The 23,106-nt window shown below is 44.4% G+C and overlaps 2 protein-coding genes across 2 annotated transcripts in view; both read right to left on the bottom strand.

Moving 5' to 3' along the window:
- LOC131267128 (27 kDa glycoprotein-like) overlaps positions 1 to 8,988 on the bottom strand; it is a 38,719-nt gene extending 29,731 nt beyond the window's left edge. Inside the window, exon 1 of the mRNA XM_058269904.1 lies at positions 8,932 to 8,988. Within this exon, the coding sequence (XP_058125887.1) occupies positions 8,932 to 8,983 (52 nt within the window). The 5' untranslated portion in view covers positions 8,984 to 8,988. The remainder of the gene's footprint in view (positions 1 to 8,931) is intronic.
- On the bottom strand, positions 4,900 to 6,528 carry LOC131267130 (uncharacterized). Its single transcript, XM_058269908.1, has 6 exons — positions 6,419 to 6,528; positions 6,068 to 6,335; positions 5,540 to 5,703; positions 5,315 to 5,444; positions 5,119 to 5,239; positions 4,900 to 5,044 (listed from the first exon to the last, which is right to left on the bottom strand). Exons 1-6 carry the CDS (start codon positions 6,468 to 6,470, stop codon positions 5,000 to 5,002), a joined length of 780 nt encoding a protein of 259 aa, XP_058125891.1. The 5' UTR covers positions 6,471 to 6,528; the 3' UTR covers positions 4,900 to 4,999.
- Positions 8,989 to 23,106: the final 14,118 nt, after the last annotated feature.

Here is a 23,106-nt window from a genome sequence, read left to right as displayed (position 1 = left end):
GAGAAAGCAGGGCTCAACCGAGCTAGACACAGGACATCAGACGAAACGTACTCAACAGCGCATCGAACAGTCAGTTCGAAAAGGTGTTTTAGGAGGAAGTGATGGGAGTTAATCAGCGGGAACAACCCGTCAGCTGCATCTTACCGAGTTCTTTCCCCGAGGCGTTATATCCCTTGCCTCAGTAAGGAGCCCAATAGTCCCTCCGTAACATCCCCTTATCCTACCATCCCTTCCCTCTCCAATGATAGCGCCTCAGGGAACCGGGGTTAGTGCGACCGCCAGGAGGCGATCGATCATTAAAAACAAATGATACTCTTAAGATACGATTTATTCGATATTAAAGTCCATTAAAATTTCAAACAATTCTGGACTTGATATAATGAGCAACCGAAACGGTACACACTGGGATTAATTCTGGTCGACTGTGTTGGTTTCATGCTTCACCACCGTCGACATGAGCTGTACGAAAGGAACAAAGGCATTGGTGATGAATGGGTGCACACTATAGCTGGAATCCAAGTGGAACAACCTGCTGTGGAACAGATCGTACACGGTGATTAGGTCCGGGTTCTCGCAATCGTTCAGCTTACCCTCGATGCACTGTCTCAGTAAGGAAAAGGCTCTGGAGAGGAAAAAATGTGAGCATAACTTCGGAACGAAACCTACATAATTTTCAATCTTCGATCGTTCGACCTACCCCTTTTGAGCTTCCGTCAGGTTCGAAATGTCCCAGTCCTCAATCGCCATTTGAAACGTACACTCCCTCACGTTACTCCTCAGTTCGTATATGCATTCCTCGTATTTCGGCTCAGCCAGCTCTGTGACGCAGAAGAAATCACGTGGCATTTGGGATGAATGAAATAAGACATGCAATGCAAGTGAAGTGCGAACAACTTACTGAACATTATTTCGCCATCGTTTTTGCAAATCAGATCAACCGCATCCGGGTACATGCCAGTCACTGCCAGTACGTTGGTTAAAGAATGTTTCTGCAAGCAGGGGCTAAGGGCCTTCACCAGATCGTCTAGACACGAACCAGCTCTCTTCAGCTGTGGGCAGTACCTGATGAGTAAGTGAACTGTGTGGATGTTACACACTTTCCATAGAACCTCGAGAATTTCCAATGAGCCACCGCACTTCGCACCCATGCAATTTTATAATTTAACGGCTTCACACGAAATTCGTCTCCGTTTACGAATTGCTACACCACTGTACACCTACTTTGGGAAGAATGTGCCGCGAGTCTCGTTGGATATCTTATCGACGTGCGAGATTAAGTTTTTCACGTCGACCGAATTCATCACACACACAATCGCCGTCCCAATCGCCTCCGTCAAGGCAATGTAGGCATCGTCTGAGCCAGTGGTGTTTCGGCACATCGCACGGACCTCCCCCATAAATGTACGGGTCCCGGTCGACTCCTTCATTGCTCTCTGGGTCTCGGCCGGCTGCATATTAATTTCACGGGCCTCAACCGTATCCTCCGAAGACGAGTCGGAACCAGATTGTGGCATCGCACGCGTCACTTCATGTACGAAAACGAATCAAATAGTGCGTAAATATGAGGCAGTTTCTTGATCAAACCCCTTTCTACGTCGACGTAATTACCTGTCAAAAGCGCCAGGACGCCCAGCGCAGCCAATAACGAGAATTTTCCCATGTTTGCTATCACTTCACTTGCCTTCGGTGCACTCTGAGAACAATTTTCTAGTAAAGCGATCGCACAGATGACTGCCTTCCGGGACGTTTTATATACGAATGCGGCGAGACGAACCAGCCTCAATTCTAGACATGCACACTGCTCCGCTGATTAGACTACGGTTCCACGAACTGGCAAAGTATAATTTTTCAAAACGTCTCAGTGTGTCAATGCCGAGTGCTTGTTTTCTGAACGTCTGACATTCAGACAACATTGAAGGTTTAAAAAACGAGTGAAGTAGTTAGCCGGTGCATTGCGGAGTGCGATGACTCGTTCTATGGCACAGTAAAACCCGTTTTAAAATAATCCCATTTTGACAGTTCGTCGAGCATTCCCCGGTGAGTTTGAAAATATTTGGCACTTCCTGTCAAATCTAGGAAATTTTTTCTTATGTTTTCGCAACGATATGACAATAACTTATGCACTGGAAAGGTAAGTGCGTAATGTATTAGAAAAAAATAACCACAAAGTATAGAACGTTTCCATATTGAACCGAACGCGCAAGCGGTATTTATACCGAGTATTTATACGAATAAACCAAACTTAAACATGTCGAGTGTCTCCTTAAGCTTCGAAAAGATTCGTTTAACCTAACTGAGGACATGTTCAACCAATCAAGGCTTCAATACCGAGTCGATCAACATCGTTAGAATATTTTTTTATTTTATCAGTGAAGTATGATATTGAAGATCGGTTCGTTTTCCTTTTTTATAGCTCCAGATAATGTATCAGATAACTAAAACAAACCGGCCTATGCACTATTGATACGTTTCGCCGTGTCACCAATTCTATTCATTGCCTCGAGGAAGATGCACATACTTACTTTCTGCAAATCAGAATTTTACTTGAAAATACACGCACATTTTTTTTATCACTACCCTTTAACGACTAACGACGACTCGAACCTACGAACGAAAACGGACTGTTGATCAACGATCCCTCGATTAAGTAAGGGACCTATATTCCAGAACGGCTTGCCATCCCATGCTGTACGCTTGTTCTTCGATCGTCTCTAGTAATAAATACAATACATCAATTTACAAATATGAAAGCATGTTTGTTTTCAAATTAAAGCAAACGCGCTGTCAAACTGCTTACCTTCTTTACCCTTTACCCCCTTCTACTCAATATCATGCCGATGAAAGTTTATGTATATTATGATGTAAAGTTGCGTTGTTCTTACACATTAATGCATAATTCCTGATAGACATCTTTCTATATCTCGAAGGAGTATGTGAGCTCTATAACCATACCAGACGACGGAGAGTCACACGACAAACACACAGCAGGATCTAATTTTGAATGTATTTTAAATTTTATTTATTTCACTGATCACTTTTGTGTTACGGTTAGGTAACAAATTAAATTTTCAAAAATTCGTTTGAAATACTTTTTTGGTTTGTTTATTTTAAAGCAAACCAAAGCTAAATAACAGGAATATCAGATCAGAATAGAATGATTTTACTCTTCAAAGTGCATAATCATTTTTGGTAATATGCAATAAACGTAAAAAACCGTTATCAAAGTTGACTACTTATCAAACCTTATGTCGGTGGAACTCACTCAATGCATATAAGACGTGAGCAGGCTGATATTATGAAACAAAAGCGAAGCCACATCTGAACCAACTCCACCTGGGCAGAGAAGTCCGTTTCGTTCTTAAAGGAGAATTTGTATTCCTTCCAGCAGGGTTTAGTATCATCCGACCGACCATTGTTTTAACAAATCCTTCTCAACTCATGTAAAACATCGTGACTCTCAGCCGACTCCTCCGAACACAAGTCGGGGCCTCCGAAGAGGCATGGCATGCCACACTTTATGAAGGCGTACAAACCGAGCAGCGAGTATGGTATGAAGCACGTATGAATTCTAACCCTACGGAGGGAACGGGGGATCATTTTTCTACCAACAGCCTGCTCTCTGTATGAAACCGCAAACTGCTGAAAGTGACGCTTTCCAGTGTCAGAGCGTATTTTAACCCACCCATTCTCCATTGGTGCAGTAGAAGCCTTATCTTCCGCTTTCATCACGTCTCGGTAGCGAGGTTGTAGGTTGCGTAGGTAATGACATTGTTGGTCACCGCTAGCTTAGAACGCATTCACGCACCACGGAGGAGAGTGGTCAAAACTCACATCAGCGCAACGATAGCAACGTATGTATCTGACCGACAATCATGCATGTAGTTGCAGGAATACCCTTACTACTGCACTCTTGTGTATTTTCACGAGTCTCGGTTGACTCCTGAAACCATCGTGCACGAACCATCTTGCATCGCATGCATCGCATTTATGATCGACGACTGAAGACGATTGCAACCTACGATACTACATATTTGAGTTCAGCTTACATGATGATCAAACAACGGCCCTGCGATCAGTTTCGGGGAAAATTTTTCTAAAAGGCACTGATAGTTCAATACTGTGCGCTTGTTTGCTCACTATCTGATATTCGCATATCATTGAAATGGAGCATTCTGAAACGCAGCACCACAACAATCTACTACATATTTTAGTTTTTTTTTATGTATGGAGTTCTGTGTACACTAGAAACTCGACCGATACCGAACCGTCGCTTCTGAAACTTTTCACACATTAAGTTTAAGTACTGCAGATGTTGTTGAAGGTTTATTTGATCTCTATTTTTTGATAAAATCATCTAAATTTTATAATTTAAACTCAGTTTTACTAACACAAACAAAACAAGCATGTAAACAAATGTCAAGGTGTATCCAACATAGTTACCCTAAGATTTATACGTTACGGTGAAATTGATGAAATATCAAACATTTTAAAAATGTCGTTATCGTAACTATTAAATTCAAACTTTTATTCCAAGTAATAGTTAAAACCGGGGGTGCCCATGGCGCAGCGGAAGCGCGAGAAAACACCACACCACAGGTGTGGGATGGAATCTCGAGTCTGGCACCCTCCGGTATTACGAACGGCTGACCACCGATCTATAATATACCGTATTTCGGTCACACAAACTCTCTTCGGAGAGAAGCCTTGTCCCACTAGGGGATGTCGTGCCACATTAAAAAAAAAAAAATAGTTAAAACCATAATTCTTTTCTCAATCCCTTCATCACCGAGCAACGCCGGGGCGTCAGGCTAGTTATTTATATTTTTATTGCTTCGGGAAGTTAATTTTATTTCAATCGTAAGGCGATCGTGCATGCTTTGATTATGAAAACGTATGCACTGATGATGCTATCAAAACAAGATTTATTCCATGTAAAGTGCCATGTAAAGTGTATTACAATTTCAAACAATTCCTGTAACGTTATACACTTGCATTAATTCTAGTTGAGTGTGTTGTTTTCAATCTCCGTCTCCGTCGGCACATACTACACGTAGGAAAGAAAAAAGGTACTTCGGGGTTAATAATGATGAAAGGAATCTTTTCGGTCCTTACACTTACATTGCGGCAAGTAGTGACGCTGAACAGCGTGTTGTGGAATAGATCGTACACGCTCATTACGTCCAGGGCTTTGCAAACGTTCAACTCACCCTCGATGTACTGTCTCAGTTGGTATAAGGTTCTGGTGAGGAAAACAATGGGAGTATAACTTCAGAATGAAACTACATAAACTTCGATCTACGATCGTTCGACCTACTCGCATTCACTTTCCGTCAGGTGTGACATGTCCAAGGTGTAAGTCGCAAAAAAAAACGTCACTAGCGCATACTCCATCATTTCGTCCCACAGTTTTCCGAAACATTGCTTGGTTGTTGGCTCGGACAGCTCTGTGAAACAAAAGACATTAAGAACGCAGGAGATCAAGTGGCATTGGGAAGGAGGAAGCAGGACATGCAATGCAAGTGAAGCGCGAACAACTTACTGAATATTATTTCGCCATCGTTTTTGCAAATCAGATCAACCGCATCCGGGTAGTTGCCCGCCAGTGCCTTGACGATGATGAAAACGTCTTCCTTGAAGTAGGATCTGGCGGCGTTCAGCAGATCGTCTAGACACAAACCAGCTCTTTCCAGTTGCGGGCAGTACCTGATGAGTAAGTGAATCAGTATTTACACACTTTCCATAGAACGTCAGGAGCACTTCGCAACCATGCAAGTCTACGGTTTTACCCCTTCACAATCCTGCCGAGTTCAAAAAATGACCCAAAAAATTGTCACACTGTTTTTTACATTTTTGAATAGTTTTTTGGTCTAGAACTGATGGACAAATGATATTTTCTTAACCGTTTAAGGATTTTATAGTGCAAACAAAATAAACGACTCGCAATGAAAGTAGAAATAAAACGTATAACAAAACACTGCCCGAGTCAAGCTTGGGCAAAACTGTTAACGGTTTCCCTTAAAATTAAACTCCGTATGTGATTTGCGACACAACTGCACGTATGACCTACTGTGAGAAGAATCCGCTACGAGTCTCGTTGGATAGCGTATTGACGTCCGACATTATGTTTTCCAAGTCGACTGAAGTATTCGCGCACATCCACGCAGTCTGCATCGCCTCCGTCAGGGCAACGTAGGCCTCATCTAGGCCACTGTCGTTTCGGCTCGTTTCATCCTCCGTACTTTCAGGGATCTCGGGTAACTCCTCCATCAACTCACGGGCCTCGAATGACTCGTCCTCTAACGAGTCGGAGCCAGGTTTTGGCATCGCACGAGCCACTTCACATAGGAAAACGAACCAAATAGCGTGTAAATAAGGTACACTTTCTTGATCAAACCACTTTCAACCTCGACGCAATTACCTGCCAAAAGCGCCAGGACGCCTAGCGCAGCCATCATCGAGAATTTGTCCATTTTTGCTATCACTTCACTTGCCTACGGTGCACTCTGAGCACAATTATCTAGTACAACGATCTCAAAGACGACTGCCTACTGGGGCGCTATATATACGAATACGGCGAGACAAACCAGTCTCCATCCTTGACATGCAACGTTCCCTACTGACTAGACTACGGTTCCACGAACAGACAAAGTATGAGTTTTTTAGAACGGATCAATGTGTCAATATTGAGTGCTTGCGGTTTGCGGTGACTCGTCTTTGTCGCAGTAAAATCCCATTGCGAGTATTTAAGTATAATCATTATTTACTTTAGATCTTACTTTTCGATTTGTAATTAGTAGTACGTGATTAAGGCTATAGCACCCACTGTAACGAACTGAACTACGACTACGTTGTCGTCGTCAACGCGAGACCATCTCGAATCCTTAAGCGTTCTTACGAGTGACGAGAAACGTTGTTGTAACGCTCGCCAATTCTTAGAATAATCTTGAGAAGTTCAATGTAGAGCCGATTTAAGTCGGAAGCTTACCTTCGACTAGGCTAGGAAGCCACATCAAGTAAATTCCAGTCGAAGCCGAGGGGAAAAACTATCATAAGGCGTTTACCTAGAAGAAACAATTCTATTTTTGGAATTTTCGGGAGGAATATAATAAGGCGTTGATTCTTTTCTTCATTTTTTTATTTTATTTGAATATCCCTCGTCTTCTGCAAATATCTTGCTTCTGTAAACAAAAGAGCATATGCTAGATGGTGGATCTCGCTTCTCAATTCAAATGTTTACATTCTATTGTGAATGGTTTGAGAAAAAACGTTAAACTTTGGTCGCTTGTGGATACGCCACAAATGTAGTCTGTTTATTTCACCGATTTACAACTTGAATAAAAGGCTTGCCTTTACTATTTTCCCGCTTTTATACACCCACCTTGGTTCGGCGTAATCGTAATCGGTTGTATCGGTCTAATCGGCGTAATCAACTCCGGTTTGTTGACAAATGTCAGCGGTGGCAACCCTACTAGGACACCTTCATTCTTAGTCTTTTACGCAACTTTTTTCCATAAGTTCTTTGCGTGAGTCATTTCGAGCCTACGCAACTTTTTCGTTTAACTCCTACGCGTTAAGCTGAAAAGCGATAACTGCAGCATTTCAAAAGAAGAGCACACTGACAAGGAGGCGATCAATCATTTTAAAAATGATTCTATTAAGATACGATTTATTCAATGCAAAAGTCCATTAATATTTCAAACAGTTCCTAGAATATGATAAGCAACCGAAACGTTACACGCTGGCACTAATTCTACTAGACTGTGTTGATATCTTTCTTGGTCACTTTCGACATGTACTGCACGAAAGGAACAAAAGCATTGGCGATGAATGAATGTACATCATTGCAGGAATGTAAGCGGAACAACGTGTTGTGGAACAAACCGTACACGCTGATTAGGTCCGGCGCCTCGCATTCGTTCAGCCTATCCTCGATGCACTGCCTCAGTTCGGAGAAAGCTCTGGTAAAGAAAAAATGGGAATATAACTTTGGAACGAAACCTACATAAATTTCAATCTTCGGTCGTTCGACCCACCCGACTTGTGTTGGCAACAGGTGTGAAATGTCCCAGTCGTCACTCTTCACAGCGAACGGAATAGTACAGTCCATCACGTTGTCCCTCAGTTTGCCGACACATTCCTTGGTTTTTGGCTCGGCCAGCTCTGTGAAGCCATTAAGAACGCACAAAACCACGTGGCATTAGGATGAATGAAACAGGACATGCAATGCAAGTGAAGCGCGAACAACTTACTGAAGATTACTTCGCCATCGTTTTTACAAATCAGATCAACCGCATCCGGGTATATGCCCGCCACTGCCAGTGTAGCTTTGAAATCATCTTCCTCCAAGCAGGGTCCGGTGGCCTTTAGCAGATCGTCTAGACACGAACCAGCTTTCTTCAGTTGTGGGCAGTACCTGTTGAGTAGATAAATTAAAATTTACACACTTTCCATAGAACCTCGAGAATTTCCAATGAGCCACCGCACTTCGCAACCATGCAATATTACAATTTAGCGGTTCAACCCGCAATTTGACTCCGTTTAAATTGCAACACCACTGTACACCGTTTGACCTACTTTGGGAAGAATGTGCCACGAGTCTCGTTGGATATCGTATCGACGTCCGAAATGAAGTTTTTCACGTCGACTGAAGTCATCACGCACACAATCGCCGTCCCAACCGCCTCCGTTAGGGCAATGTAGGCCTCATCTGAGCCATTGTTGGCTCGGCACACCTCACGGACCACTCCCACAAATGTGTGGCGCCCGGTCGACTCCTCCTTAGTTTCACGGGACTCGGTCGGCTCCTCCGAAGACGAGTTTGAGCCAGGTTGTGGTATCGCACGCGTCACTTCATGTAGGAAAACGAGCCAAATATTGCGTAAATGAGAGACACACTCTCGATCAAACGTGTTTCATCCTCGACGAAGTTACCTGCCAAAAGCGCCAGGACGCCCAGCGCCGCCAACAACGAGAATTTGCCCATTTTTGCTATCACTTCGCTTGCCTACGATGCACTCTGAGAACAATTTGCAAGCACAGTGATCTCACAGACGACTGCCTTCTGGGACGTTATATATACGAATGCGGCGAGACGAACCAGACTTAATCCTAGACATGAAACCTGCCCCGCTGATCAGCCTACGGTTCCGGGAACTGACAAAGTACAATTTTTCAGAAAGCCTCAATGTGTAAATACTGAGTGCTTGTTTTCCAAACGTTTGACATTTAGACAACATTGAAGGTTTGAAGAAAGAATGACGAAGTAAACCGATGCATTGGGGATTGCAATGACTCGCTCTATGGCGCAGAAAACCCCATATTACATAATCGAGGTGTGATTGGAAACTCATACCAGACTTAAGTCAGAGCCCCAGCAGGTAATACTCTAGGTAAACACGCCTAACACTCAGTTCACGTGGGGAATAGGCTCCTGCGAAGTTACCGTTAATACGTTTCCCCATGTCACCAATTCCAGCCATCGCCTCCAGTAAGGTGGAAACTTACTTTCTGCGAAACAGGACTTGAAAGTTTTCACTATTAAGTGGACGCACCATTTTTGGTATCACCCTTTAACGAATTAAAATGACCCGAGCCTAGGAACACAAACGCACCTGTTGATCAACAACGATCCCCCGATCAGGTACAGGACCTACAATCCAGAACGGCTTATTATCCCATGTTGTACGCTTATGCTTAGAGTAACGAAAACAAGTTTGTTTTCAGATTAAAGCAAGCGCACTCTTAAACTGCGAACATCCTGCACCTTCGTTATCCTACTACTCAACATCACGTCGAGAATCTGTATTATGATGTGAAGTTGTAGAAAGGAGAAACTAAATTTCACACACTTACGTTTGATAGTTTTGTTGCGGATAGGTAAATTTTTAAATTTTCAAAAGTAGTGTGAACTATATTTTTATTGCAGTTTTAGTTTTTTTAAGCAATTCAAACCTAATATCAATATCATAACTCGCTCTTCAAAGTGCATAACCGTTGTTGATAATGTACAATAAAGGTAAAGAACCGTTATTTCAACAAACTTAGCGACTTATCAAACCTTATGTCTGCGGGACTGCCCCATGGCCCGATGGGATCCCAAACACAATGACATCTTGATGACAGCACGAAGGAAGCGAGCGAGGAATCAAGCGAGCCAGACACAGGACCAGACGAAGCGTACTTAAAAGCGAACCGAACAGCTAACTCGGGACGGTTTAAGTAGGAAGTGGTCGGAGTCAAGCTGCGAGGGCAACCCGTCTGCTGTATTTCTCCTTGTCTTGGTAAGGAGCCCAACGCTCCCTCAGGAACATTCCTTTATCCTACCTCCTTTCCCTTCTCATGTTCGCGCATTAAAAAACCGGGGTACGTGCAATCGCCAGGAGCCGATAGATCATTAAAGTGACATAGTTCGTTGGACACGATTTATTCGATGTAAAAGCTCATTAACATTTCCAACCATCCCTTGTCTTGATATGATCAGCAATCGAAACGTTACACGCTGGCACTCCTTCTCGTTGATCGCATTGGTTTCATTTTGCGTCACTTTCGGCATGTACTGCAGAGTGTATAAATATATTGTAGTGCCATATTGATGATGATGGGTACCACCTCTTACCCCAACATATTTCAGTATTGATATGTCAAAAGTCCAATACTTCTCCAATACACCCCTCAAAACCCACAGCTATACCACAATAGTGTTATGTCGAGACATGAAATGTAATTTTTCTCTGGACAAGTTCACCTGCTAGTATGTACGCCTTGATGTGCTGCACGATATCAACAAAACCTGTTTCGAGGAATGGACGTACATTACGGGAGGAATCCAAGCGGAACAACGTGTTGTGGAACAGATCGTACACGGTGATTAGGTCCTGGCAAACGTTCAGCTTATTCTCGATGCACTGTCTCAGTCCGGAGAAGGTTGGAACCAGGTTGTGGCATCGCACGCGTCACTTCTTGTAGGAAAACGAACCAAACATTGCGTAAATAAGAGACAAACTCTTGATCAAACGTCTTTCAACCTCGACGTAATTACCTGCCAAAAGTGCCAGGACGCCCAGCGCAGCCAACATCGATAATTTTCCCATGTTTGTTATCACTTCACTTGCCTACGGTGAACTCTGAGAACAATTTGCTAGAACAACGATCTCAAAGACGACTGCCTTCCGGAACTTTATATATACGAATGCTGCGAGACGACCAGCCTCTATACTAGACATGCAACCTGCCTCGCTGATTACACTACGGTTCCGCGAACATTCAAAGTATGATTTTTCAGAACGGCTCAGTGTGTGTTCAATATTGGGTGCTTGTTTTCCGACCGTTTAACAATCAGACAACATTGAAGGTTTAAAAAGCTAATGAAGAAGTAAGCCGGTGCATTGCGGATTGCGATGGCTCGTTCTATAGCGCAGTAAAATCCAATTGCAAATATTCTAGGTTTGGTGTATTCTCAAGCAATTTCATGAATTAGAGTTAGGAAATTTTGTTACGGTTGAGTTGTTACGGTACGACTACGTTGACGTACTCAACGCGAGAGCTTCTTGAATCATTGCGTGTGTTTTTTAAAGAAACGTTGTTATACCGTTCGCCAAGACAAGAAACGTTGTTATACCGGGGATCCTGTAATGGACGAGAAGCTGCTGGCTATCGCAACAGGGCTCAATCCCCACAAGGCCATATCATCTATACTATGTTTGTTGGAGATCTGGGCGATCCGTGGGGTCCACACCTCTCTCCACGACAATTTTCCTTGCTGAATTTCCTTCCTCCGCAAGCTGGAAAGCGATAACTGCAACATTTCAAAAGAAGAGCACACTGAGCAGGAGGTGATCGATCATTTAAAAAACGATTCTATTAAGATACGATTTATTCAATGCAAAAGTCCACTAACATTTCAAACAGTTCCTTTAATATGATAAGCAACCGATACGTTACACGCTGGCACTAATTCTACTACACTGTATTGGTGTCTTTCTTCGTCACTTTCGACATGTACTGTGCGAAAGGAACAAAAGCATTGGCGATGAACGTATGTACATCATTGCAGGAATGTAAACGGAACAACGTGTTGTGGAACACACCGTACACGCCGATAAGGTCCGGGGCCGCGCAAACGTTCAGCTTATCCTCCATGCACTGTCTCAGATCGGAGAAAGCTCTGGTGAGGAAAAATGGGAATATAACTTTGGAACGAAACCTACATAAATTTCAATCTATGATCGTTCGACCCACCCGACTTGTGTTGGCAACAGGTGTGAAATGTCCCAGTCCTTACTCTTCACAGCGAACGGAATAGTACAGTCCATCACGTTCTCCTTCAGTTGACCGACACATTCCTTGGTTTTTGGCTCGGCCAGCGCTGTGAAACGGAAGCCATAAAGAGCGTAGGAAATCACGTGACATTAGGAGGAATGAAACAGGACGTGAAGTGCGAACAACTTACTGAAGATTACTTCGCCATCGTTTTTGCAAATCAGGTCAATTGTATCCGGGTACATGCCCGTCACTGCCAGCGTAGTTTTGAAATTATCTTCCTCCATGCAGGGTCTGGCGGCGTTCAGCAGATCGTCTAGACACGAACCAGCACTCTTCACCTGTGGGCAGTACCTGATGAGCAAGTTAACTATCATTTAAACACTTCTCCATAGAACCTCGAGAATTTCCAATGAGCCACCGCACTTCGCAACCATGGAATTTTACAATTTAACGGCTTCACCCGAAATTGGACTCCGTTGGCGAATTGCTACACCACTGTACACCGTTTGACCTACTTTGGGAAGAATGTGCCGCGAGTCTCGTTGGATATCGTATCGACGTCCGAAATGAAGTTTTTCACGTCGACCGAAGTCATCACACACACAATCGCCGTCCCAATCGCCTCCGTTAGGGCAATGTAGGCCTCATCCGAGCCAGTTTTGTTTCGGCACACCTCACGGATCATCCCCATAAATGTGCCGGGACCGGTCGACTCCTCCATAGTTTCACGGGACTCGGTCGGCTCCTCCGAAGACGAGTTAGAGCCAGGTTGTGGTATCGCACACGTCACTTCATGTAGGAAAACGAGCCAAATATTGCGTAAATAAGAGAAACACTCTTGATCAAACGTCTTTCAACCTCGACATAATTACCTGCCAAAAGCGCCAGGACGCCCAGCGCAGCCAACAACGAGAATATTACTATTTTTGCCATCACTTCACTTGCCTATGGTGCACTTTTAGAGCAATTTGCTAGTAAAACGATCTCAAAGACGGCTGTCTTTCGGAACGTTATATATACGAATGCGGCAAGACGAATTAGCCTCAATCCTAAGCATGCAACCTGCCCCGCTGATCAACCTACGGTTCCGGGAACTGACAAAGTACAATTTTTCAGAAAGCCTCAATGTGTAAATACTGAGTGCTTGTTTTCCAAACGTTTGACGTTCAGTAAACCGTCATTGGGGATTGCAATGACTTGATCTATGGCGCTGTAGAACCTCATAGTAATTGTTCTAGGTGTGGTTGTTTGTTGTTGATCTAACCTTATTTCTGCGAGCTGGACTCGGAAACGACTTAAAACGACTCGAACCTAGGAACACGAGCGGACCTATTGATGAACAACGATACCCCGATCAGGTAAGGGACCTACAATCCAGAACGGCTTACTTTCCCAAGCCTAACGGTTGTGCTTAGAGTAATAAAAGCAAGTTTGTTTTCAGATTTAAGCAAACGCACTCTTAAACTGCGGACATCTTTGACCTCCTTTATCCTACTATTCGTCCAGGATCTGTATTATGATGTGAAGTTGTAGAAAGGAGAAACAAAATTTCACAAACTTTGCTTTGGTAAGGCAACCGTCAAATACGGACAAAGCTACTTCCAAAACCGCTTTTTATTGTCAAACTGATTAAATTCCCACCTTTTAATGGTCGCTTCTTAACAGTTCTTTCTTCGGTACGTCTGAGTTGTCCCTTTGTAATTTGAATGTGGTTTGCGAGACGATTCCGTCTCGAACGAAACGACAAAGCAAACAAACCATTATGCAAAACCTTGTCAAGAGCAAACTTCATTGTATCATTAGCTGCATAAAAGGAGACCTGACTAAGTGCAATTTTGCTACAACTGAACCGTTCATGATCGACAATGGAAGACGATTCCAACCTATGATTCTGTATATTTGCGCTTGTTTTCCCATTCTTTGGTATTTCAAGAACATCAAAATGGAGCATGGGGTGGGGTCCTCGACAGCCGAGCGGTAGCGCCGGTTAGAAAATCGGCCCATGAGCGCCGAGGCTCACCACCTCGACGGCGTGGGTTGGAATCCCAACCGAGACCGGATCATCCCCTGTACGAGAGGACTGACTATTCACGTACAACAGGGAAACAAGTCCCGTAAGCCCTTAACGGGCAGGCATGACCAAGAGGTCGTTACACCAAGAAGAAGAAGAAGAAAAATGGAGCATTGGGGGTCGTGATGAATCATTCTGTAATGCAGTAACAACACAATTTTTGGCATTTATGTTTCTTCGAGAAATTCTACTCACTGGAATCTTAAGGCGATCGTGCATGCTTTTCTATTGAAAACCTATTCAGTGATGATGCTATCAAAACAAAATTTATTCCAAGTAAAAGTCCATCAAAATATCAAACAATTCTTGAACTTGATATGATCAGCAACTGAAACGTTATACACTTGCATTAATTGTTGTTGACTATATTGGTTTCACTCTTCGTCACTGCCGATAGGAACCCGTTGATTGTACTGTACGACCGAAACAAACACTTCATCGAAAAATAGACGTACATTGTTGCATTAATCAAAAGGGTACAGCATTTTGTGGAACAGTTTGAACACGTGAATTATGTCCGGGGCCTGGCAAATGTTCAGCTTACGCTTGATGCACTTTTTTCTGTGTTAACCTACGTTGGGAAGAATGTGCCGCGAGTCTCGTTGGATAGTGTTTCGACGTCCGATATGAAGCCTTCCAAGTCGACCGAAGTCTTCACGCACTCCCACGACGGCTGCATCGTCTGCTCGGGGGAAACGTAGGCCTCATCTGAACCACTGTTGTTTCGTTGCGTCACGAGCCCCTCCGAGGAAGAGTTGGAACTAGGTTGTGGCGTCGCCAAATGAACCAAATAGTGAGGAAATAAGAGGCACTTGCTTGAACAGACCCCTTTCAACCTCGACGTAATTACCTGCCAAAAGCGCCACGATGCCCAGCGCAGCTAGCAACAAAAATTTGCCCATTTTGGTTAGCACAGCGATGTCAAAGACAACTATCGCCTGAGGTGTTATTTATACGAATGTGATGAGACGAACCTACCTCAATGCTAGGAACGAACCTGCCATGCTGATTAGACTATGATTCCGTGAACAGACAAAGCATGATTTTTCAGAAAGACTTAGTATGTAAATAAGTGCTTGTTTTCCGACCGTCTGACATTCAGACAACATTGAAGGTATAAAAAACTTATGAACAAGTAAGCCGGTGCATTGCGGATTGCGATGATTCGTTCTGTGGTGCTGTAAATCTCCTCTGCAAATTTGTGAAAATTATTTCTTATCTGGGTGTTAAGTATCAAAAACCGTGTAGTAGTTCACAAAATAAATCGTATCTTCTATCCGGAAGTGTATTTTGCCATGTAAATTGCCGGAGAAATCAAAAACACAACTATCGAGCATAAAAAAATAACAATCTGCCAATTCGTTTGACGCGCGCAGTTTAACCTCCAATGTTACCTTACTTTTTGGACAGAGTCCGATCGATGCGAAGAACCCTCGCTACTAACCCAGAGTCCTTCTGGAGTTTTATCAACAACAGGCACCGCTCTTACCTGATTCCATAAAACGTCAGCTAGGGTAACTTTGTGGCTTCTTAAACAGCAGTTGTCTGTGATGTTTTCGCACCCAGATTCTTTACGCCCAGACCATGTACCGAATTGGATGTGTAAAAATGGCTGAACAGACTAAAGCCGTCTGTCGCGCCTGGCCCTGATGGTATTCCAAGCATCATCCTGAACCGGTGCCGGTAGTGGTTTTGTTTGGTAACAGAGGTGATATTTAATGAACGTTTATGGCATTACATTTAGCCGCCGATGAGCATCGTGATGGCCATCTTGGCTATTCAGGGCCAGCTTACCAATGTCAAAGAACAGATGGTCCTCTGGATGGTGGAGCTGGCAACGGCGAGAGAACTTTGCCAACTAACCGAGTTGGAGCACAGTGGAGGTACTGAAGCGGCTGGAGAAGCTTCTGCGAAAAGAGCGCTCGAGGCACGAACGGGCATCAGCGGAATTGTCAATCGAATCGCTGGCCGAAACCAGCCAACGAAGCTCGACGACGTTCCAAGTACCCAACGCAGTCTGACCCAGCGCCATCAGGGATAACATCTCGATGACATCTTGATGACAGCACAGAGGAAGCAGAGCTTAACCGAGCCAGACACAGGACCAGACGAAGCATTCTCCAAAGCGCCAGCTCGCAGGTTGTGATGGGAATCAATCAGAGGAAGCAACCCGTCCGCTGTATCTTACCGAGTCTGAACCGGGTGACGTGCGATCAGCAGGAAGAGATCGATTATTAAACCAAAAATTATACTGTTCATGCACGATTTATTCGATGTAAAAGTTCATTAAAATTTCGAACAATTCCTGAACTTGATATGATCAACAACCGAAACGTTACCCACTGGTACTAATAATCGTTGACTGTGTTGGTTTAATTATCCATCACTAGCGACATGTATTGTACGGAAAAAACAAAGCCATCTTCAAGGAATGGACGAACATTATTGCACGAAGCCAAGCGAAACACTTGATTGTGGAACACATCGTACACGCTCATTATGTCCGGGGCCCCGCAATGGTTCAGCTTATCCTCCATGCACTGTCTCAGTCCGGAGAAGGCTCTGGTAAAGAAAAAATGGGAGTATAACTTCGGAAAGAATCTTATTTAATCATCGATCTTCGATCGTTCAACCTACCCTAACTGAGTTTGCGTCAGGTTTGAAAAGTCCCAGTTCGCACACTTCATATCAAACGGTACCATACACTCGCTCACGATGCGCTTCAGTCCGTAGAGACATTCGTAGGTAGTTGGTTCGGTCAGCTCTGTGAAACGGAAGAAATTAAGAGCGTAGGAAATCACGTGACATTCGGAATGAATGAAACAGGACATGCAATGCAAGTGAAGAACGAACAACTTACTGAACATTATTTCGCCATCGTTTTTGCAAAAGAGCTCAACCGCGTCCGGGTACATGCCCGATAGTGCCAGTACGTTGGTTAAAGAGTGCTTGGTCAAGCAGGGTCTGGTGGCCTTCACCAGATCGCCTAGACACGAACTAGTTCTCTTCAGCTGTGGGCAGTACCTATTGAGCAAGTGAACTAACATTTACACACTTTTCATAGAACGTCGGGAATTTCAAATGAGCCACCAATGAAATCACTTCGTAATCATTCCAATTTACGGTTTAACGTTTTCACCCGAATTTAAACTCTGTTTGCGTATTGCTACACCACTGTTCACCGTTTGACCTACTTTGGGAAGAATGTGCCGCGAGTCTCGTTGGATATCATTTCGACGTCCGACATAAAATTTTTCACGTCGACCGAAGTCATCACGCACACAATCGCCGTCCCAATCGCCTCCGTCAGGGCAATGTAGGCCTCATCTGAGCCACTGTTGTTTCGGCACATTGTACGGATCTCCCTCATAAATGTACGGGCCTCGTTCGACTCCTCCATCATTTCCCGGGTCTCGGCCGAATCCTCCGCCGACGAATCGGAACCAGATTGTGGCATCGCACGTGTTACTTCATGTAGGGAAATAATGCGTAAGTAAGTGACACATTCTTGATCAAACGGCTTTCAACCTCGACGACATTACCTGCCAAAAGCGCCAGGACGCCCAGCGCACCCAGAAACGAGAATTTGCCCATTTCTGCTATCACTTCACTTGCCTACGGTGCACTCTGAGAACAGTTTTCTAATACAGCGATCTCAAAGACGACTGCCTTCCGGGACGTTATATATACGAATGCGGCAAGATTAATCAGCCTCAATCCTAAGCATGCAACCTGCCCCGCTGATTAGCCTACGGTTCCGGAAAGTTATAAAGTGCAATTTTTCAGAAAGCTTCAATGTGAAAAATACTGAGTGTTTGTTTTCCAAACGTTTGACATGCAGTAAACCGGTGCATTGGGGATTGCAAGTACTCGCTGTTTAGCGAGCGACACATCAGTCGCTTTAGCGACAACTTGATGGCGTCTTGATGACTTGATGCAGAGAAAGCAGGGCTCAACCGAGCTACACGAAGCGTACCCAACAGCGCATCGAACAGCCAGTTCGAAATGGTTTTTGCGAGGTAGTGATGGGAATCAATCAGCTGGAGCAACCCGTCTATTGTATCTTATCGAATTCTTTCCCCAGGATGATTTACCCCTTGCCTCGGTAAGGAGCTCGACAGTCCCTTCGGAACATCCCCTTATCCTACCACCCCTTCTCTCTCCCATGATAGCGCATAAGGGAACCGGTTTAAGTCATCCTGGGAAGTCATCATAATAAACAAATGATACTATTACGACATCATTTATTCGATCTAAAAGTCCATTAAAATTTCAAACAATTCTGGACTTGATATGAACAGCGACCGAAACGTTACGCACTGGAATTAATTCTGGTCGACAGTATTGGTTTCATGCTCCACCACCGACGACATGAACTGTACGAATGCAACAAAGGTATTGCTGAGGAATGGATGTACAACGTCGACGGAAGCCAAGCGGAACAACCTGCTGTGGAACAGACCGTATACGCTGATTAGGTCCGGGGCCTCGCAATAGTTCAGCCTATCCTCGATGCACTGTCCCAATTCGGAGAAAGCTCTGGTGAGGAAAAATGGGAGTATAACTTTAGAACGAAACCTACATAAATTTAAATCTCCGATCGGTCGACCTACCCCATTTGAGTTTCCGTCAGGTTTGAAATGTCCCAGTTGTCACACCCCAGATGAAACGGTACCGTACACCCCTTCACGCACAGTTTGGAGATGCATTCCTTAGTTTTTGGCTCGGCCAGCACTGTAAAGCGGAAGCCATTAAGAACTTGTAAAATCACGGGGTATTGGGATGAATAAAATACATGCATTTCACATGCAACGCAAGTGAAGTGCGAACAACTTACTGAACATTATTTCGCCATCGGTTTTGCAAATCAGATCAACCGCATCCGGGTACATGCCAGTCACTGCCAGTACGTTGGTTAAAGAATGTTTCTGCAAGCAGGGGCTAAGGGCCTTCACCAGATCGTCTAGACACGAACCAGCTCTCTTCAGCTGTGGGCAGTACCTGATGAGTAAGTGAACTGTGTGGATGTTTCACACTTTCCATAGAACCTCGAGAATTTCCAATGAGCCACCGCACTTCGCACCCATGCAATTTTACGGTATAACGGCTTCACCCAAAATTCGTCTCCATTTACGAATTGCTACACCACTGTACACCTATTTTGGGAAGAATGTGCCGCGAGTCTCGTTGGATATCGTATTGACGTCCGAGATTAAGTTTTTCACGTCGACCGAATTCATCACACACACAACCGCCGTCCCAATCGCCTCCGTCAGGGCAATGTAGGCCTCATCTGAGCCACTGTTGTTTCGGCACATTGTACGGATCTCCCCCAAAAATGTGCGCGGCACAGTCGACTCCTCCTTAGTTTCACGGGTCTCGGTTGGCTCCTCCGAAGACGAGTTGGTACCAGATTGTGGCATCGCACGCGCCACTTCATGTAGGAAAACGAAGCAAATAGTGCGTAAATAAGAGGCACTTTCTTGATCAAACCCCTTTCAACATTGACGTAATTACCTGTTAAAAGTGCCAGAACGCCCAGCGTAGCCAGCAACGAGAATTTTTCCATTTCTGCTATCACTTCACTTACCTACGGTACACTCTGAGAACAAGTTTCTAGTACAACGATCTCACAGATGTCTGCCTTCTGGGACGTTATATATACGAATGTGGCGAGACGAACCAGCCTCCATCCTAGACATGCAAACTGTTCCGCTGATTAGACTACGGTTCCACGAACTGGCAAAGTATAATTTTTCATAACGACTCAGTTTGTAAATACTGAGTGCTTGTTTTCCAAACGTCTGACTTTCAGACATCAAGGTGTGTGAACTGAACATCAAAAAACTAGTGATGATGTATTGGGTTGACTTGTTCTATGGCGCAGAAAAATCCCATTGCAGATATTCCAAATTGGGTGTATTTTCAAGGAATTCCACGAATCAGAGTTTGGAAATTTTTCAACGTACTTGTCGATTTGTAATTTGTTGTACGTGATTTAGGTTATAGAACACATTGTAACGAACTGGGTTACGGCCGAAGTGCGGATGTATCTGATCGCGAACGTTATCGTGCTCAACACGAGACCTCCTCGAATCCTTAAGCGGTCTTACGTGTTTCGCTTCAATGCATTTATTTCCGGGCCGGTCTAAGCCGGAGACGGAGGAACCACTATTGTAAGGCGTTTGACTTGGAGAAACAATTCTACTTTCGTAATTTTCGCGAAGAATAAGGCGTTCTTCTTTTCTTCATGAGTCTCCTTGAGGTAATATCTGAGAACATCTACGAGCTCAATTCCAAGACGGTCGTTATGAAAGAAACTCGTGAAAGTCTGATTTTATTTTAATATTCCTCGTCTTTTGCAAATATTTTGCTTCTATAAACTAAAAAGCATATGCAAGATGCATCTCGCTCTAGAGTTTAAATGTTCAAATTCATTCTTATTCTTTAACGCAATTCTTTTTCTATAAGTTCTTTGCGTGAGTCCTTTCGAGCGTCCGCGACTTCTAACTCCTACGCGTTAAACTTGTGTAATCGTCTTTCTAACATTTACAAGCCATTGATCAACGATCTTTGCTATGCTTTGCGCAGACGTCATCGTTCCTACGCATTACCTAAATCTCTCGTTACCGTGGCAACGTGTCCTTCGTCCACTTTGTTTGTTTATATACCATCACAATTGCGATTGTTACCGAGAACAACATCGATAATCGCCGTTTCTTTACACCCTCGTGGTCGCTTTGTCCTAAACTAACAAACAGTATAAAATAATCCCATATCAAACCAAGAGCGCAAGCGTTCAGCCATCGTAAAGTGTGGGCATCCCGGACATTTTGACTAAGGAAAGTTACGAGGCAGCCAAGGTTCTTAAATCTACTTTCGAACTTGCTACTGTGCTTGAGGATAACGCCTGGTGGTATTCTACCACATCTCCAAGACCCCGTCGACAATCAAGTTGATACCGGCATTACCGTAACAGACGAGGACCTGCTGGCTATCGCAACGGGGCTCAATCCCCACAAGGCAAGGCATCGTACTCACATCCAAAACAATAGTGAGCCACCTCAGTTGTCACCGAAGCTTGGACTTCTTGGAGGACTTGGAGAGATCGAATTAGGAACGAATCGATGCTGAGGCGGCACGATGCGACGAATCAGCAGGAACTTCAAGACGCCCAGCGCGACATCGAAGCAGCGGAAGCGGAAATGGACGAAGTCCCAAGGACCCAACGTAATCTGACCGAGCGGGAAAATCAGGCCCAACACCGACGCCATCAGGGATAACATCTTGATGGCGTCTCGATGACTCGATGCAGAGAAAGCAGGGCTCAACCGAGCTAGACACAGGACATCAGACGAAACGTACTCAACAGCGCATCGAACAGTCAGTTCGAAAAGGTGTTTTAGGAGGAAGTGATGGGAGTTAATCAGCGGGAACAACCCGTCAGCTGCATCTTACCGAGTTCTTTCCCCGAGGCGTTATATCCCTTGCCTCAGTAAGGAGCCCAATAGTCCCTCCGTAACATCCCCTTATCCTACCATCCCTTCCCTCTCCAATGATAGCGCCTCAGGGAACCGGGGTTAGTGCGACCGCCAGGAGGCGATCGATCATTAAAAACAAATGATACTCTTAAGATACGATTTATTCGATATTAAAGTCCATTAAAATTTAAAACAATTCTGGACTTGATATAATGAGCAACCGAAACGGTACACACTGGGATTAATTCTGGTCGACTGTGTTGGTTTCATGCTTCACCACCGTCGACATGAGCTGTACGAAAGGAACAAAGGCATTGGTGATGAATGGGTGCACACTATAGCTGGAATCCAAGTGGAACAACCTGCTGTGGAACAGATCGTACACGGTGATTAGGTCCGGGTTCTCGCAATCGTTCAGCTTACCCTCGATGCACTGTCTCAGTAAGGAAAAGGCTCTGGAGAGGAAAAAATGGGAGCATAACTTCGGAACGAAACCTACATAATTTTCAATCTTCGATCGTTCGACCTACCCCTTTTGAGCTTCCGTCAGGTTCGAAATGTCCCAGTCCTCAATCGCCATTTGAAACGTACACTCCCTCACGTTACTCCTCAGTTCGTATATGCATTCCTCGTATTTCGGCTCAGCCAGCTCTGTGACGCAGAAGAAATCACGTGGCATTTGGGATGAATGAAATAAGACATGCAATGCAAGTGAAGTGCGAACAACTTACTGAACATTATTTCGCCATCGTTTTTGCAAATCAGATCAACCGCATCCGGGTACATGCCAGTCACTGCCAGTACGTTGGTTAAAGAATGTTTCTGCAAGCAGGGGCTAAGGGCCTTCACCAGATCGTCTAGACACGAACCAGCTCTCTTCAGCTGTGGGCAGTACCTGATGAGTAAGTGAACTGTGTGGATGTTACACACTTTCCATAGAACCTCGAGAATTTCCAATGAGCCACCGCACTTCGCACCCATGCAATTTTATAATTTAACGGCTTCACACGAAATTCGTCTCCGTTTACGAATTGCTACACCACTGTACACCTACTTTGGGAAGAATGTGCCGCGAGTCTCGTTGGATATCTTATCGACGTGCGAGATTAAGTTTTTCACGTCGACCGAATTCATCACACACACAATCGCCGTCCCAATCGCCTCCGTCAAGGCAATGTAGGCATCGTCTGAGCCAGTGGTGTTTCGGCACATCGCACGGACCTCCCCCATAAATGTACGGGTCCCGGTCGACTCCTTCATTGCTCTCTGGGTCTCGGCCGGCTGCATATTAAT

Source organism: Anopheles coustani, chromosome 2, assembly GCF_943734705.1.
Source record: "Anopheles coustani chromosome 2, idAnoCousDA_361_x.2, whole genome shotgun sequence".
Lineage (NCBI taxonomy): Eukaryota > Metazoa > Arthropoda > Insecta > Diptera > Culicidae > Anopheles > Anopheles coustani.
Note: the sequence above shows the minus strand (reverse complement) of the source record. Positions and strands in the feature narration are given on the sequence as shown.

What these genes read in the sequence shown, in the direction of transcription:
- LOC131267130 (XM_058269908.1), bottom strand. Translation starts at nt 6,470, where the DNA reads ATGGACAAATTCTCGATGATGGCTGCGCTAGGCGTCCTGGCGCTTTTG. An exon ending in CGTCCTGGCGCTTTTGGCAG is followed by an intron (nt 6,336 to 6,418) that starts GTAATTGCGTCG and finishes TCCTATGTGAAG; the next exon opens with TGGCTCGTGCGATGCCAAAA. An exon ending in CGTAGCGGATTCTTCTCACA is followed by an intron (nt 5,704 to 6,067) that starts GTAGGTCATACG and finishes CTTACTCATCAG; the next exon opens with GTACTGCCCGCAACTGGAAA.